We start from the raw sequence: 18,934 nt of genomic DNA on the forward strand, positions 1-18,934 counted from the left end.
TTTTAGTACACCGCGCGAACAGCAGGTTACCGTGCCGGCGACATGTGCGCGTCTCGACGATCGTCTGCCCGATCGTGAAAAAATCGCCCGACGACGTGTTCCGGATTTCCTGCGATTTTCCCAGCCCGTGTTCCGGCCGTGCCGTGCCGTGATCTTCAATCGCACCAGCTCTTCTCGGGTAAGAAATTATTCATTATTATTACGCACGATATAAAACGCACGACGACGTTAAAATATTCTGTTGTCGATCGCCGATGTTCTCGAAATATTCCGCGACGGTTTTCATCGTGTACGAACGAATTTCGAATCGATATCGAATAATAATATTGTTTTAAAATATACCGCGGTCACGCCTAGTACCGGCCGAGAGTTTGCAGATGTCGGACCTTAGTCGCCGGAAACGCGAACGCCAATATTGTCGTATACGATTACGAAAAAAAAAAAAATACGTTCAAATACGAGATAAGAGAGATTGTGATTTTCCGGTGTATAAACGATTTTTGCTCTTTTACATTTCGTTTTCGCGCTGCTGGTAATCGAACAGTAATTTTCGGAGAGGTATTAATCCGATTTCACGTGATTGTGTTTTTATCGCGTCAATAATACACGCAACGCTGTATGCAAACGACGTCCTATCATGACATACATTTTTAAACTCGTGATTTCATACAAATTTTATTTGGCAACAGTTAATAATAATAAATGTACACTATTATTTCGACGACACGCGATGTCCCATCGCGTTATTCGTAAAAGAATAATACCGTTGCTATTAGATTCATATACGCAATACCTATACGATAGTCAATTATAGGTATCTAATTAAATAATGATTTTTGTTCTCAACGTCGTCATATCACGTCGAGTTCTTATTATATTTTATCACACGAAATTACACGTGTCACGGGCTTTAAATCAATTATCGTTCTCCCGAATAATTTGATATATTAATTATACGTGTTTGATTAGCAATAGGTTGTTGTTTTTTTATATTTGTATTTCTTTTACTAATTACTATTGTTCTCTGTGCACAGTCATTCTTATTAGAATTGTACACATTATTAAAATGACGTTTAAATAAATATCTTTTTAAATCAAAAAAATCATCGTTTTGCGCGCGCCTTTATTATTATTTATTACCACATAAATGATAAATAACAAAATAATTTTAAAACTACCGTTCGTAGATTTGTGGTTTTTAATGCACGTAATCTTATGGTCATACACCTCGATTATATAGATCAATATAGAAGACTATAGTTTTCACAGAACAAGGTGAATGATTTATGGCCATAAGTACTTTAAAATATAGTCTACACGGCGATTTTGTGATTTATTCACTCGAGACTTGGTTATATTTGTCGATGATCATTGTACGAAATATATTTTTCACGTGCAGAAGCTAAATTAAATACCCCCACGTTGTTCTAATATTTTTCTGTGGCAGGGACTGATATATATATATAATCATGTGAACCATCTACACACATTTATATACGCACTTATAAATAAAACTAGTTAACTCCTCTGAGTACATACTCCAACACACAAAAAAAACCGATAATATGTAAGATGAACATCTGTTGAAATTTTAATTTATTCTTTTATAATTGATTTACAAAGAACCTAAATCTGTTTTTGTTGTCATAGAAAAGTCACGACCAATATATTATTAATCCTTTTAAAGTCTATGAAACACTTGACAATAAGAAGTGATGGTCGATGAAAAATGTTATTTTATTTTTCTCGGAGAATTTAGGTTTTGATACCATACGATACTGTAGTATAGTAACTCGAATATCTGTTGTTTTCAAACCTAGCACTGTAATGTTAAAGGTTAATTATAACTGAGTCTGCTTAACTATCCAATTATTAGACTCACGTATACTCGAAAATTCGATAACAGTAATGATCATTATCACTCGCACTGCAAACGATTTTTGTTTTGATGAATTTCAATTTAATGAATTTTATTTTATTAATAAAAAGAAAAACATTAATTACATAATTTCATGTTTTTGCATAACAAATTATGAATTATTTTTATAATTGAAATTATAAACGTGCTGTAGAAGAACCTCGGATGTGTAAACCGTTTAAACGATTTTTTACGCACTAGTATTGAGTTTTTATTATTGAGGCAAAAAAATGTTCAAGTGGAAATAATAAATGTATGTTATACTTTGCAGAAAATAAATAGCAAAAATAGACTTTTTTTATGCTCTATACAAGTCTACAGTTTTTTTCTATTCGAAGTATTTATACACGGTATTGTTTCTGAAATGTCACGGAAACAGGTTTTCCAGATATGAAGACCATTATTGTCAGGTATAGAGCTGAATTATAGTAATCAGACTTCGTATTGACGTGCGAGAAAATTTCTCTTTAAAATGCCGAGGTGAATGTGCTACATCTCGCGTCGTAGCAATACTTTAGGTATATGTTGTATAGCGTGTAGTGGTCGCAGAATATAATCCGTAGTTCTGCCGATTAATAGAGCGTGTTAAAATCCATTAATTACAGAATTATTCTTTACGGTAGAAAATAATGTTTTTGATAAGTATTAAATCAATTATTTCATTAAAAAAAAAAAAAGAAGCACTGTGCGCAGCGTAGTTAACAACTCAGAGAAAGCAGATGGCCTTGTTCGGATGTATCTTGATGTGGTCAGAGTGGACATTACTTTCAAAACAACTAGACCTAAATCGGCGGCTCTTTGAGGGTTCTACAATAGCTGAGTGCCTGGCCCAACCGGTTTCGTCTATTGACAAAAATAAATTTTACTTTTTCAATTTTTATGCGCGCACACCACACATTATTTACAATATATACATTCGCATAATATTATTATACACTTATTAGAAAGCGGGGTCCGACTTGTTGTAATATTATAATTATATTTGTATATTTTCCCATTTTTGCAGACATTCTGTCGCAATGAGTACAGATAAACCGCGAAGCCTGTCCGGTAGCAGGAAGGGCAAATTGAGGTATACGCTCAGAGGAGGATTCGACTTCGATACCATGGTAAGTCTGTGGGCAAGACAACCTCGAAACACACCCACTTGGGGACGTTCATAAAGAGTGGGCAGTGTTTTAATTGACTAAATATTATAGGGCCATGCAAGATATCACGAACTGCGTAAATTTGTTAAAAAGGGCAATGACTTTTGCAAGGAACTTGGAAACATTATGCAAGAAAGGTAAACAACACACTAAATAAGGAGTGTCGTATTAAATTTGTTGTAAATCATGTATATTTACTTTAGTGTTTTTGGGTGTATCTACAATATGATTTATATTATTTTTTTGCAAAACAATTTAGAGTGGAACTCGAGTTGCATTATGCAAAAACAATGTCTAAGCTTTCCGCAAAACTTATGAAAGCTGCACAAAAAGGCATCGGTTCCATACAAAAAGCTTGGTTGGTGATTGGTAAAGAGATGGAAACCGATGGTCAAGCACACCGTTGTATTGCTAATTCATTAGAGGACGACATTGTTAAACCACTTAAGAATTTGCAAGAAACACACTGCAGAATAAAAAAAACCGTTGAATGTAATGTTAGCAAAACCAGTAAGTCGCATTTATTATTCAGAAACTAAATAGTAAATACGTATTTAGGTATAGATCATGGGTAATAAATAACTAAATAACTGTTTAACATCATTTAAAGTAAATATAGGTATACATTATCTCTGAATTTTAAATTTTCATGCCAAACAACTTATGTGCTATATCTTATAGATACTCTTGATATTAGTAATTGAATTTAAATTAGCTTAAATTTCCTTATTTTTGTTTTGATAATATATTTTATATCAGGTTTTGCGTTTATATTAACATAATTTAAAATGTATTTCAAATTTCAATTAACCTCTATTTTCATTCTATTGCATATTATTACGTTTGTATTTTTCAATGCATTATGATTATGGCATACATTTATGAAATATACGTTATATATTTAAATATTTTTATTAGCAATTCTAGTGGTTAATAATATAAATTATTATAAAATAAAATGTTATAAGATAGGTAATTTAATATTATAAATGTTATAAGTTATGTGATGAATATATATATATTATGCTTTAATACGTTTTAAATTATTAGAAAAATGTATGAACAAATGGAGAACCGATGAGCGAAGAAGTAAAAAAGAAAGTTTTACGGTGGCTAGAGAAAATGAAAAAGTTCAAGACATGACAAGTGATGCTTCTTATTCGATCCTCACAAGTAATGCGAATTTGGCCAAAGACGCTACTAAAGTAATTGTTTAGTTTTGTATTATTTTTTATGTACAAAAATAATTACAGCAAGTCAATTTTTTATAGTTGGAAAACAAAAAAAGAAAATTAGAAGAGTCTGTAAAAAAGAGCTACACCGAATATTATACGTATTGTGTTCGAACAGCTAGAGCCAAGTAAGAATAATGATTTTAACTTAAAAAATATAAATGCTTTTTAATATTATATAGCTACTAAGTACATTTTGATAAAACTATATTCAAAATATAGAAAAATATAAAGTTTGTTAGCTTAATGGTTGGGAAAAACTACTACTCAATGACGAGTAGTATACATCTATGTAGGACTAGGTATACATTCTTTAAGTTTAAATCCATACTATACAACAGAAGTGAATTCTCTAGTTTTACTATACTAATTATTTTTATTTTATTACTTTATGTGATTGCAATTTCTAGTTTATGTTATTAATTTCATACTCCGAAGCAGAACATTAAAAAAAAAAAAATTTACTTATGTAGAAAGTGTAGTTGTATAAAATATTTTGAAATTTTAATTACTTAAGGTGCATGGTTACTGGTTATTGCATGCTCATCATGTCCATCGATAGGGAAGACTACACGATTTTGGGACTTTCAGTTTTCCACCAAAGTAATAATTGACAACTATCGCTGTGTAGATTTTCCAACAAAGCTTATGTTTCAATTTTCAGCAAAATAATTAATATACGTACTTATTATTTTAAATATTTTCTTAGAACCATAAAGGATTCCCTATTTTTGTACTTTTATTAAGTGTTAGCATTAACAATATGTTTAAATTTTTATACTTTTTATATAATTTTAATTTATAATTTAATATTATATTTTGACGCTAAATTAGTGATGTTTGTATAGTATTTAATATGTATATCGTATAAGTATAAAACCAGCTGAATAGAGTTTACATTTGGAAATTCATTCGCAAAAGTATATTGCTTGATATGATAGATATTATACTATACGAGGAGAAAGGGATTTGATAGATTTGGGTTTAAAAAAAATATGTAAAATAATTTATTAATTTTTACTGTCAAAAATTGAAGTATAAACTTCGGGATACCGTAATAATGGTCATAACTCATAAGACTTGACCCTTAGTGGAAATAGTGAGGGTCCATAGTTTTTTTAATTTATATATAATTATAAATAAATTACACTATTAACTATAAATACTACTCGCAGGCTCGAATGGGAAATGTCTGTAAACGACGCCGAAAAAAATTTCATGGCATTAGAGGAAGAACGTTTGCAGAGGTTAAAAGAATACGCTCACCACGTGTCGCAGACGTACCAACAGTTTGTTCCGAAAATTTCGCAGGTAACGTGAACGGAAGTACTTTTTAATCTTTTAACATTGCGTACCTACTTATAATAATATCATATTTATCTTTTCATACTCGAATTATATACATAACTATGACGTTACGTTTTAGCTATCGTCTCGACTCACCGAACCGACGTACGAATGCAACGTGTCGCAAGATTTTACTATCATCACAGACACGGTGAACAGATACGACGAAGATCTGAGTGTCCAAGTGTTGCCCGACTTCTATCCGGAACACACGAATCTGGCCATGAACAAAAAAAGAAGAATAACCGTAAGCAACATTTTACTATATTATAGTGTTTTCCAATAACAATATAATAATCAAATTTTTTCATGATATAATAGGCGTTGACGAAAATACTGCAGCTGGTCAGACAGGATCTGGACCGAGAGCGGCGCAGTAAAAAAGGCTTGGACACGCTGGCCAACGCGATGCACCATCACGCTTCCGGTTTGAAACACGACGACTCGCACAAAAATGTTTATGAAAAACTTCACCACGTTAGTTTGAAACATAATTATTATTTAATACATATACATTGTCCTTATCGGGACCTACCCGGAGGCGGACGTCGGACACACCTGTCTACAATTCGCGGCACATTCTATTGCGAGTTACAGCTGAATCTTCCTTTTTCGGAAACGAATAATATACAGGATGATTCACTAAGCAAGTTCATTCGATTGGTTTTTTTTTTTTAAATAACGAATTAATTCAAATTCTTAATTTTGGAATTTTTAGGTAGGTTTTAAGAATTTAAGAAATATCGTACACACTTGACATTAAAAAAGTCGATTGATTATTATTAATTACATACATTTTCATAGTATTTTACTATATCTTTCAAACCCATAACATAAGGACCTAATGTCATTACATAAATAACACAAAAACCACTCGTTCAAATTTCGATTCGGATAGGTATTTATATATATTTTTTAAATTATCTGATTATCTTTTTACATTAATTAACAAGTGTCACGGGATGACACTTGTTAAATCGTAAAATAAATCTCGTGTATCTATTTTAAAAGTTTAATTCGAGTGAATTCGTTATTAAAGGGAGACAACAATGTACGGCCGCGGGGATGATCGTTCTCATCACACATACTATTGTAAAAAACATTCCAGTTGTCGTTTAAATCCGTTTTTAAGTCGTTATGCGTCTAATCGTTTTAGGCGTTTTAGCCACCGTCGATTAATGGCTCGCACGAGTATGTGTAGACCGCGGCAAACAACTTCGGCCACACCCATACGACCGTGTTAATTATAATGATAATGAGCCGTGCGCGTTTTGTTTTCAGACGAACTTAATGATATTGTACTTAGAAGCGGTCAATTATAAAGTAGTTACGGCTCTGGCGACTCTAGAAGGTCACCCGCCGGCCGCCGCTTCCAACGCTTTTTCACAGCACATCGAGACGACCAGAGATAAAAACGGATATCAGATGTCGGTGCTCAAAGTACGTATTTTTGAACGCGATACCTGCGCGAATTGTCAGTCTCCGCGACCAGATATAATTTTTATACTCTCGCCAATGATTTATTTGTCCGTTTTATTGTTGTCCAGATGCCCGCGTCGGTGTGCCAGAAGTTCACGTCGACAGCGCCCATCGACGTCCTGAACGAGTCCATGTGGTCGGACCGGGGATCCGCGGACGGCACAGATATCGGTGGGCAATTAATGTGTGACGTTTACAACGCGAATCTCGCCGACGAATCGTTGAACGCTCGTTGTCATATATGTTAAGACAGACTGCAGATGAGATAGAAACAAAAAAAAAAAAAACCGTTTTTTTAAGAAAACCGTACGCGGCAGATATGCGCGTCGTGTTATATATGCTCGTGCCGATCGAAACATTATAGTAGTCTCATATATTATTAGTGCCATAAATACTTATTAATTTTTATTTTTAAACAAAGATTATTTATATTTACGTGTTATTACCTAATATTATAGCGATCGTTGGTGCATTGTTTTATTTTATTCGCCCGCCATCAATTTTGCATATTGTGTGAAAAGTACATACCAGAATATGTTGTTTCACTGCGGAAAAAATTAGCTTTCAAAGATACGTTGTAGTGTACCACAGAAATGTATTATTCGAAGGATTATCATCATGACGATGTTCTACTCTAACTAGATTCTCCAAAATCACAAAGGTTTGGGGAAGAATCGTCAAAAGTTTCGGCAGAATATTCGCATAACGATTCAATGGGATAGAATTAAAAGTTTTAGTTTTATATTAACATTAACATTAACTTTCTAAGTAAAATAATTATCGATGAAAATTCCTGTCAATAAGTAATGTACATTAATCGTTTTCTTTTAAAAGCAGCTCATGGAAAATATATTCCCGAGATTAAATAATTCTAAGAAGTCTATGTAAAAAGTTACTAAGGTACGTTAGTTAAAAAAATACATGAATCTGAGTATAACAAACACCACTTAAATATACTCCTGCATTCATTATAATTTATCCGATGTTACTTTTAAATGAAATACTCAGAAATGAAAAACAAATTTGAAATATTTTATTCATTTTGAGACTAGAAATATTTTTTTCAGCTACTAGTGATAAAAATGAACACCCATTTATTCATGGGTTAAGTCACTAATATGACTCAATACTCGTTAAATATTATAAACATAACATTTAAATAGATTAGGTTATATCTGTTAGTTATTAAGTGATAAAAATGTACCGAAATGCATCCAATCATAATATTACGACTTATCAAATGTTTCAAACTGTGATAGATTAATTAAAAAATACGAAATAAATATTTGATTATTATACATTATCATCTGTACATTAAAAATGCTGACGATTCGTAGGTTAAGAGATAAGACGTATTTAAATTTATAATATTACGTAGTACGCATTCTTTATTATACTAATCACGAAATTTTGTTTATAGATGATTTCTCTAGCGACGAAGACGAAGACGATGACGACGAAAACATAAAAAGTCCTCGTTGTAAGGCTCTCTACCAGTATTCAGCGAAATTGAACGACGAATTAAGTTTAGAACCGGGTAAGTCGAATACTAAAAAAAATTTCACCCGATGTGGTCTCTATCTGTGTGTGCACGTTTGCAGATTAATAAATATTGTTGATTTATATTATTCATATTTTGTTTTAGGCGACGTTATACACATCCACAGCAAAAAGTCCGATGGCTGGTGGTTAGGAGACCTAAAGGGCGCCATCGGAGTATTCCCAGCTACATACGTTGTAGAAATTGACTGAAATGTGTTAAAAATATTTATTTTGTAAATAATTTTTAGTTTACCAAAGATTATTAGAACCTAACAAATCACACAGAATTTATAACATACCTTTATGTACAATGTTTGTTAACGTTTAGTATTAAGTTTAAGTATTAAAAGTATAATATTAATAGGTATTGATTACAAAAATAAAAAATTTTCTTAATTTTGTAATTTTTTTTTGTTATTGTTAAATCATATAAAAAAATTCACATGTTATATGTATTATACTCATGTTTTACACTGTAGATACTTAAACTATGTCGTACGTTTTAAAACAATAATAATAATAATAATACAATACCACAAAATAATAATAATAATAAAAAAAAAAATTGTATATAAATAAATTACCACAGATAAAGCTTGCGGGAGGATTAAAAAGGGCCAGTGGTTGGAGAGGGTGATCTGTGGGAGGGAAGAGTTAGGTCGTCAACGTGAATATATTTTGAGTGACGAATGGTGAGGGGAGGGGACGAGAGTCAAGGGACTGGTTTGATCGTGTTCGAGTATATAATATAATATTTTACACCTATACAACAATATTTCTGTTATGATATAATATTATTAAGGCGCACGCGCGACGAGAGATTTTTTTTTAATTTCACACATATATTATCAAACTATCATTATTTCGCACAAATAGCTATAATAATAATAATAATAACGATGATGACGATATGTGCACGGTCGGAGACGGTGGTCTCACCACACTTGGCACTTCTTGACCGGGTTCATGTTGGAACCCAGCGGACACCGGAAGTCGTTGCTGAAGTCTTCCAGGTTGGAGAACGGTCCGATGATCCGGAAACGGCCCGGCGAGTGGAAGCCGGTAGTGATGCGGTTCTTGAGTGTTTCCGGCCGGTACTTGGAGCACCACACGTTGGCGGCACTTACCCAGAACATCTGTTGCGGTGTGTAGTCCTGGAGTCCTGGCAGTCGGGGTTCTACTCCGTGACGTTTGGTCCACACGTTGTACGCGTAGTACGCCTCCTTCACGCCACCGTTGTCGGCGATGTTCTCGCCCTGCGTGTTGATACCGTTCAACTGCGGAAAATAAATCGTTATAGGTTAGGTTGTAAGTGCGCAGCGACGGTGGTCGAGTTCCACGGGGGTTTAAATAAGGAATTGTCGGTTGGTGTTATGAAATTCGTGGACATTGTTGACAGAGGCATTTTTTAAAACAAATCTCATCGATGTTTTTCGAATTATCGATTAGACCTATAACCAAATAAAAATGAGTATTCTGGGTTGCGTGAATTATGACTGTTCGAATAAATACGGAAAATAGAATCGCGCGAGGTACCAAAGACAATGAGATAAATATTATAATACTTTATGATTTATACGGTTTGAATATATATATAATAATAACTGCAACTATTATGAATAAAAATAATAAAATTAGTGCTGCTTTGGTCTAATACGTGCATTATAAATGAATTATATGAACGGTATAGTATAATATTTTTTTGCGTACTAAAACAATGTCGGTAGGTATATTGTTATTTTTGATAACACGCAGTTTGCAGTTATTGATAACATATATACGCGTTAATTATAACTTGTGTTTTATAGTATCGAATTTATCAAAAGATTTTATTTTTATACCACCACCTTCGACCATGTCAAAATAAATGACATTGATAACAATTTGGTGCAGTGTGTAATTATATTAGTAAAATTTTACTTAATTTTTACAGTTTTCTCTTCGAACAAGTAACAGAAAATTAACAAATATTTTCCATGGGTTTCATTTTAAAACTCATAATGAAAATCCATAACATTAATATGCAATTATACTAATCGATTGTTTGGTGAAACCTATAACGACAAACAATCATTCGAATTTTGGACATCTATCTATAGGCATTCGAAATTCAAGAAAAATTTGATTTTAAACGAATGATAAATTCAACCTTGAAATTTAATCCGCGTAAAAACGCTATCTTAAAAAACTTATTTAGTTACACACACCTTGAGACCGACTTCGTGAGCCGTGTAATTTCCATACTGCCTGATGATGCACATCGCTTTTTCCAAGTAGCGTTTCTTCGTCTCCTCCGCCCACCAGTCCACAAGATTACCCTGCTTATCGAACTGTCTGCCTTGATCATCAAAACCATGGGTGATTTCGTGACCAATTACAAATCCAATGGCGCCGTAATTCATGTACCGAGGACGATCGCTGGAGAAGAACGCGCCTTGCAAGATACCAGCGGGAAATTCTGAAAATTTAAAATCGCTCGTATATTAATATAGTGAATGTAATAATTTGTATGTTTATGTTATATATATTGTAATTCAAATTTAAATATTATAGCTCTGTGAAAAATTCCTTTTAAAAGTATTCAATTAGACGTTTAATCGTCTTTTGAAAAATGTATCATATTATATCTAAGTACCTACTACCTAATTTAACATTATAAACAATTCGTTATTGATTTAAATTTTATTAAGTATTGTATAATTTAATGGAAAAATAAAATTAATAAACTCTTTAATCTTTTCGTTTAAAATTAAAAAACTAGTTATATTTATTACCCTGTTCTCCTAATAAGTCACCCAAAATATTGGTTAGTAGAAAATGATTATTTGATATTCACTAAACGTTAATGTTTCTACACCAGATTTGAATTTAAAAGTTGAATTTGAATTTTTAGTTATTATCCGACACGATTTATTATAGAATAATTATCAAGATTAGTATAATATATATTTTAATATTACTCACGGATACTGTTTTCAATAGCACTATAAAATGCATTTACAATTGCTGTTTTACTGTGAATAATCCAATCCGATTTGTTAACAGGTTGTCTTAATTTCGAAAAGCTATAGTCAGTGCCAAATTTAGTTAAATTTAATACCGAAGTGTAATAGTCGTTATCGTTGACTTCGAGCTAAAAAAAAAAAAAACAATAACATTATTATTAATAAAATTTTAAATGCATCATAATTATTATGTTGTACAAATGCATTTTAGTTAGGTCTTATAATTTAATTTATTACATTTTCATAAAACGCATTCAACTTGTTGTCGTCCAATAATTCATCTGGGTATGCAATGTGACTGGTCATCGACTTTGCTTTGTCTATAGCGTTTTTCCTGTAGTGAAAAAACAAAAGTAATAATATCAAATATATAAAATGATAAAAATATCATTATATGCGTATATTAACCGCGAAAGTGGAACTTTACCTTGTTTCCTCGTCCATCCAATCAATTGACCCCAATATTTTGTACATTTCCTCCCTGATACCGTTCACCATTTCTAAAGCGTTCTTCTTAGCGTTTTCGTCGAAATACCGTCTTACGTACAACGATCCGATGGCCAATGAAAAACTTCCGGAACTTATATCCACACATTCTTTCCATCTGGGTTCTCTTTCAGTCCTTCCAGACAGTTCAGTGCTGTATTCCAATTGTCTTTTCCTCATTTCTTCAGTCAGATAACTGACGGATGCCGCGGCAGCTCTCCAAATCACATAATTAGCTTGGATCCTAACAACAAAATAAAATTAAAGATCGTTTCAAAGCGTTTCAACTACGTTATTAAGGGGTTTATATATAGGCAATTTTAATGACATTGTAAGAAAAATGTTTGTATTCGAATATTATTCAATACATAACAACAATTACGAAATTAATATGGAAAATTAATTAAAAATAATTTGGCACTGATCATCGTATCATATACCTACTACTTTCATTATAAAATTAATAGAACAAGTAGACTTGCTTTTTCAGAGTACTTTTATATTAAAATGACATGAAAATAATATAATGTCCTCTTATAATGATTTCATATTACACCTACACATCCGATACAACAATAAACAAACCGACTTAAAGTCGTACTTATTTCTATAATTTTTACCTCTTGGGCGTATTGCTAAGTACAGCTTCGAGATCAGACAAGTATTTTGGCGAGTTGACAATTATGATGTCGTCCTGTCGGATGGTCAACGGATTCAACAGTTTGTTCAGGTACTCTTGCCACGGTATGCTCGGGAACTTTTGTTGTAGATCCGCGACTTTCATCGGGTTGTACAGCTTGGCAGCATCCCGACGCTCTTCCAGTGGCAGCGATATCTTTGCCAATCCTATCTCAAAGTCCAACGACTCTCTCAGTTCCTTGGTGGCCCTCTGCCGGTCGGCGCCGAACAGCACCGCGATGTCTACCATGTACTTGTAGTACGCGGCCACGATCTTGTCGTCGGTGCCTTTAACCAGATACTCCCGGCTGAGTCCCAGAGACGCTTGGTCCAACTGAAATGTCACAAAAGAAAATAATCGAATTATTATACTTCATTTAGACATAACGATAATAATTGATTTCGTTTTGTGTCGAATAATATAATATTATATTGTATATCAGCTCACGTCAATAGCTCTCATCGTGGTGTTTTTCAAGTCTGTGCTGACGGAGAAGTCGATGAAGTAGTCTACGCTGTATCCCGCCACTCTGAACTTGTACACGCTGTCCTTCCACGTGAATTCAGCGTCGTTCCATTTATCGCCTTCCAGTACCGGCCATCCGCCCAGGCTTTTTAACATTTCTTTAATAGGTCCCAAACCAACTTTTTCGATTTTTTCTGTTAACACAAAGTTTATATATGTAATAATCATATATGGTAATGTATAGTGTATATACGTGTTTGCCGGAGATGACTGTATAATATTAACTATAATATAATTAACATTCTATATATTTTATACATACCTTTGTCCATGCACGATTTATACAATAATTTGGCCATTTTGAAAGGTTTCTGTTCGTTCGGTTGAATGGGTTCAGTGACGATCATTCGAAGCTTGTTTAACAGCGAATCGCTGATGGCGCTGAATGTGGTATGCGACGTTTTATCGTCGTCGATAATGGTTTCTTTTATAAAATTACCACACGCAAACTGATAGAAATCATCACAAGGATCTACTGATGTATCCATATTGTTGATTACAGAAGCCGCTATAATTTAAAAAAAAGTTTTAGTATCATTATAATATAAATTATACAGGATTATATAATTACCAATTAAATAATATTATAAACATTTTATTAAATTAATCATAAATCAGTAATTAAGATGAATTAATATAATGATGCTTACCAGCTTTAACACAACCGGCAGTGAGACAAATGTTATCTTTTTCATATTCTCTATTCTGGAACAGACTTCTACCTCGTGCTTTGCCAATCAAACCATTATTTTCAGCTGATATCGTTGGAAGACTCTCTGCGGACATATATATATACATATATAATCTAATTAAATATTATCATTACACTTAATATACTATAGTAATAGTTTATAATATTTCATTATAATTAAAATATAAATATTCAATGTGAATAGTATAATAATTTTACTGAATAATCGACTTTAACGTTATTGTAATTGTAAAATATTTAATACTGATCATAATTTAGAATATTATAAAATTTATATACTATAAAAGTATATAAAAGCAAGTCCCGATTTTTTTGTCACGCATAAAAATTCACACTGTTCAACGTATCGTTACCGAATTTTTTACTGTTGTACCTAACAGTTTGCTGGAAGTTTTAATATCACTTTTATTGGGGAACATGTCCAATATTTTGACATTTTTAGATTTTTAAAGAAATATGTTATTTGTATCTAAACACACTATTTGTCAAGTCTGTGCAAGTTAGCGATTCTTTTTTAACTAGTTAAGTTAAGTTATTGAAAATAATAAAGTTAAGTTAAAAGTAAACTTTAAAAAAGTTACTTAACTTATTTTAAAGTTAAAATTTTCTAATTTGCAAAATAAAAAATTCCAGACACACGATATTGTTATTAGATAATTTTTTTACGCTCAAGAAAATTACTGGGGAAATTTTAATTGATAAATCAAAGTATTAACTATAACTACCTATTAAAAAACCTACTTTTCTAAAAACTTCATTAAAAAATTTAAATTATTTTTTGGACTAAAATTAACTTAATAATTTAGATATTTTTGAAAAAATTAACACGTTAATTTAAAAAAAATAACGAGTTAATTAATTTAATTAAAATTAACACGTTAATCTTAAAAAAAATAACGAGTTAATTAATTTAATTAAAATTAACTTAATTTTAACTTTTAATTCGTTAATATCTAACCTTGCTATTTGGTGTGAAAACGAAACATATCTATGTGTTCCTATACTAACAGTATGTGTACTTATCTTTATTCCATCTATTTCGAAAAGGGAACCTTTAATAAGTTACATAAAATAAGTTGTGTCTCTCCCGTAAAATTTGAATTTTTACGTAGATATATTATATATTATAATGTATTAAAATAATTGTTTAAAGCGTACCTATAGTTAAGCAATCACCCCCGACCACCCACCTCAGAAGTCATAATGTGTATATAGAATCGACGATGAATCAATTATTATTGTCGAAGTATATGAGACGTGACATTGGCCCGGTGCTTTGAACGGTCCTGCCAGGTTTGAAGTATAGCTCACTGCGTTCTAAGTACGACTGACGGACTTAAGCTTGAGACTCAAGTAGTTGAGATAAGTTAAAAAAAATAAAACACGTCCAATAATAATAATAACCAATAGGAAAGTAGTATTGTAAGTCTTCAGTGCGCTGGTTGGCTGTACAATGTGAAGCCCTACAGTATGCCATGCCCATTGTTGTTGTTTAATAATCATTATATTATTGTTATTCATTTAACGACGTTATAATATTATTATATAATATATTTCCCGAGCGTAAGAATAATGAAATTAAAAAAAATTGTTTTTATTATATTATATAAGTAAATTTATGAAAATTTATAAACACCTTAAATTATTATTATTTTGCGTAGTTATAAGATGTGTACATATCATAGAATTTTATGATCGAAATAACTATAAGATAAAAAAACAGCCCTTAAATATTTTGCAAACAACTGTCCACGGGAGCGGAGCACGTGGGTGACAGCTAGTTATAACTAAACCATATAGTAATTGAGTATAGTTACATTAAATAAAGCCTTTTTTTAATATAACATATAATTATTACTATATGGTATAAGAAACGTATTTATAGTTACGATTAACTGTAATGCTCGAGCACCATTAAGAAATATATTACTAACGTCCAACTGACTCTCACTTTGACATAATTTTCGATCAATTATAGGTAGTTGAAGAAGTACATAAACACGAAATGTATATTATGACCAATATTTTCACTTTTGTGTGTATATTATATAATATTATGGAGAACTGAAGTGTGTAGTGTTGTGATTTTACATTCAATGTGTTTACAGGAAATGGATTGTAAATATTTTGTTATTAATTGTTTTTTTTTTTTTTTTACTTCTATATGTACCTACTTTTTATATGTTTCGACCGTATTATAGTATTAAAGTAACGATATGTTGTACCTATAATGCATGAGTTACTAGTTGATAATACAATTATTAGTAATTTACTATAAACATGACAGATAAAATATTAGATGATAATTTAAAAATGAAATATTGTAGGTATTAAAAAAACTAGCATAACACGAAAAAGTACCTTATGTCAAATAATCTTTGTTATTATAATGTAATAAATTATCATTCGCATACAAATTGTGTTTTTTATTTTAATCATGTGCTGCATAGACATGTAGGAACTGATGGCTATATATTTATTGTGATACTATATGAACATCATTTAATGTTCAAGGCTTTTATATAAGCCACATAGGTTATATTTATATACACAAATTAAATGATGAAATGATTACACGTAGGTACATAAATGTTAACTACCGTAATAAATTCTTCTGAAAAAAAAAAACATTGTAAAAATATGATAAACACGAAAATCTTCCGGGATTTCGAGAAAATTATCATTAAATATTCTTATTTACGTGATTTTGTAACTATTTAGAGAACGGTAATAATATTACACGAGGTATATCATAATATTATTCACTGCGGAAATCGAAAAATTATAAATTTCCTGTCAATCCTATTTGACCGGCTCCCCGCGGTCGTCGTTGATCTACACAAGCGTGTTTTTTTTTAAGTTTTCATTTTCACGTATAAGATTAATATTTCGTTTTACACTTCGCCGCAGTAAGATTTCTACGTTAGAAAATAACAACCACCCAACAAGTAAAAACTTCGGCGGTGAATACGATTAATAAGCTGGTAATTATTACCGTTTGGCACCAACACCGGTTTCTGCGCGAGTTTAAGTCTTATTTTAGCGGACACGTTTGTTGCTCCGTTACCGTTATTAGGTATATAGAGTACAACAACGGGTTTTTTAATTTTAAATATTATGCACCATCGTTTGTGGAACTAGTTTACCGGGTAGGTTTTATTTTTAACACATAATATTTACGGGTCATATTATAGTTACGTGATAATGTATAATAATGTTATATTCCATTATTATATGCATCTTATATCGGCATCGACTCCGTACCGTGAATCGTATAATATCGTTGTAAGTACTATTGTAGCGTAAAATATATAAGTAGGTACATTATAGGGTGTGTCTAGAGGATTTAAAAAGTATGAAATATAATAAGTACATTGAAATTTAAATGTGTCGTATTATTGTGTTGTGGATATACTTTGTACCTACCATCTATCTATGGCACGACATTAATCGATATACGCGTATTTCATGTATAATTGTAATACTATTGTAACTATTTGTATTTTATCATCGTTTACGTTTGTAATACCGTCGTAGGGTTTAAGCGACATAAAATTTTTTTCGTCTTACCCATGTTGCAGCTATGGTTGAAGTACAACGTGGAAAGAGCTAGGGCCAGAAACGAGGAAGCCAATAGCATTCCACCGGCGACGATAGTCAGATTCCTTTCCAAGTTCGTCCTCCTCTTCCACCATGTCGGATTTCTGAAACAGAGCAAAAATCAACCATTAATCCGAGTTAATAAAATATTTAAATACACGTGTAATGCGTGTGTGTGCGCGCGCGCGTGCGAAATTTATGACAAGACGGGTATAATAATATAATATATTATAATCTTCTTCCGAGTAGTAAGAGTAAACGGTTATAACGACGATTTGTTAATTATTATTATTTACAATGTACAGGTAAAAACTTAACGTGTTTATTGATAAAATACACGTTTGCATTATAGTGTTATATTGTAATAATGTTTTATAGGTAGTAGTAAAATATGGCAAACTTTTTCGATGTGAAATACAGGAAAAAATCAAGACGCCAATTCTACGCGATTGACTGCTGCAAAATATGCCAATATATTTATTGTAATATTATTATAATATCACGTAGGAGGTTTTTAATGCCGATTATCGCTGTTGTAGTTTTCTTACGCGTAACGAGGAAAAATCGCCAATCATATTATTTATTAGAATTTATCATAATATTATATTACAGCTCGCACAACTGCACAATAATACTTAACTGACAATGGATTGTATCGTGTTCCACGTCTTCATGAGATAGGTACGTGAATGCCTATAATTATGACATGCAGTGAATGTCTATACATAATAGATTTGATAACAATTGAAATTATTTAATTCGTTTAAATTTAAATATGGTAACCGTTAATCATGTTATGCCTTATTCGAGTCACATTAGAGTCAGACGCAATTGTTTGAATCCATTAATCGAATGCATTTGACTCATGAGTCAATAAGTCTATACGGTCCAAGAATAAAAACATTAAATATTTTATAATTATGAACGATTTTCCAGTGGAATTGAGAAATTAGGCCCTGTATACGTATAAAGTTATAATTTATGATTCATTCCTATTTATTTATCTATAAAGTATTATTTCATATAACTTATATTCACTATTTGTCATACATTGGTATTTAATAATAATTATAGAGATAAATCAAAAAAAAATATATTGAAAATCGTATCTAATTATGTATGTATACAAGTTATTATTTATTCGATTACGTGTTTTAATTGATCCCATTAACTGGTGTAGTCGATCCAATAAACGAATTTCTTTATATAATATGTGTTATACACGCGCTTCGGAATCGGTCTGTTTGAGTACAATATAGAC

General features: G+C 31.6%; 2 protein-coding genes across 2 annotated transcripts in view; one reads left to right on the forward strand and one right to left on the reverse strand.

The window, feature by feature from the left end:
• On the forward strand, nt 1-9,070 carry LOC114132541 (nostrin). Its single transcript, XM_027998025.2, has 13 exons — nt 1-178; nt 2,925-3,027; nt 3,118-3,203; nt 3,326-3,576; nt 4,117-4,271; nt 4,338-4,426; nt 5,474-5,609; nt 5,725-5,892; nt 5,967-6,122; nt 6,927-7,085; nt 7,193-7,295; nt 8,545-8,661; nt 8,770-9,070. The coding sequence occupies exons 2-13, from the start codon at nt 2,938-2,940 to the stop codon at nt 8,874-8,876; spliced, it is 1,617 nt and encodes a 538-aa protein (XP_027853826.2). The 5' UTR covers nt 1-178; nt 2,925-2,937; the 3' UTR covers nt 8,877-9,070.
• LOC114132540 (neprilysin-2) overlaps nt 9,054-18,934 on the reverse strand; it is a 23,382-nt gene continuing 13,501 nt past the window's right edge. Inside the window, exons 3-12 of the mRNA XM_027998024.2 lie at nt 17,644-17,777; nt 14,012-14,137; nt 13,624-13,869; nt 13,284-13,495; nt 12,778-13,169; nt 12,099-12,401; nt 11,909-12,005; nt 11,631-11,799; nt 10,874-11,124; nt 9,054-9,943 (exon numbers count right to left, since the gene is read on the reverse strand). Coding sequence (XP_027853825.2) covers nt 9,602-9,943; nt 10,874-11,124; nt 11,631-11,799; nt 11,909-12,005; nt 12,099-12,401; nt 12,778-13,169; nt 13,284-13,495; nt 13,624-13,869; nt 14,012-14,137; nt 17,644-17,777 — 2,272 coding nt within the window. The 3' untranslated portion in view covers nt 9,054-9,601. The remainder of the gene's footprint in view (nt 9,944-10,873; nt 11,125-11,630; nt 11,800-11,908; nt 12,006-12,098; nt 12,402-12,777; nt 13,170-13,283; nt 13,496-13,623; nt 13,870-14,011; nt 14,138-17,643; nt 17,778-18,934) is intronic.

The sequence above is a fragment of the Aphis gossypii genome, chromosome 2 (assembly GCF_020184175.1).
Source record: "Aphis gossypii isolate Hap1 chromosome 2, ASM2018417v2, whole genome shotgun sequence".
Classification (NCBI taxonomy): domain Eukaryota; kingdom Metazoa; phylum Arthropoda; class Insecta; order Hemiptera; family Aphididae; genus Aphis; species Aphis gossypii.

Bases quoted from the DNA above. Each gene is read 5' to 3' on its own strand.
- LOC114132541 (XM_027998025.2), top strand. From the start codon at position 2,938: ATGAGTACAGATAAACCGCGAAGCCTGTCCGGTAGCAGGAAGGGCAAA. The intron at 4,427-5,473 runs GTAAGAATAATG...TACTACTCGCAG, and splicing joins GTTCGAACAGCTAGAGCCAA to GCTCGAATGGGAAATGTCTG. The intron at 7,086-7,192 runs GTACGTATTTTT...ATTGTTGTCCAG, and splicing joins ATCAGATGTCGGTGCTCAAA to ATGCCCGCGTCGGTGTGCCA.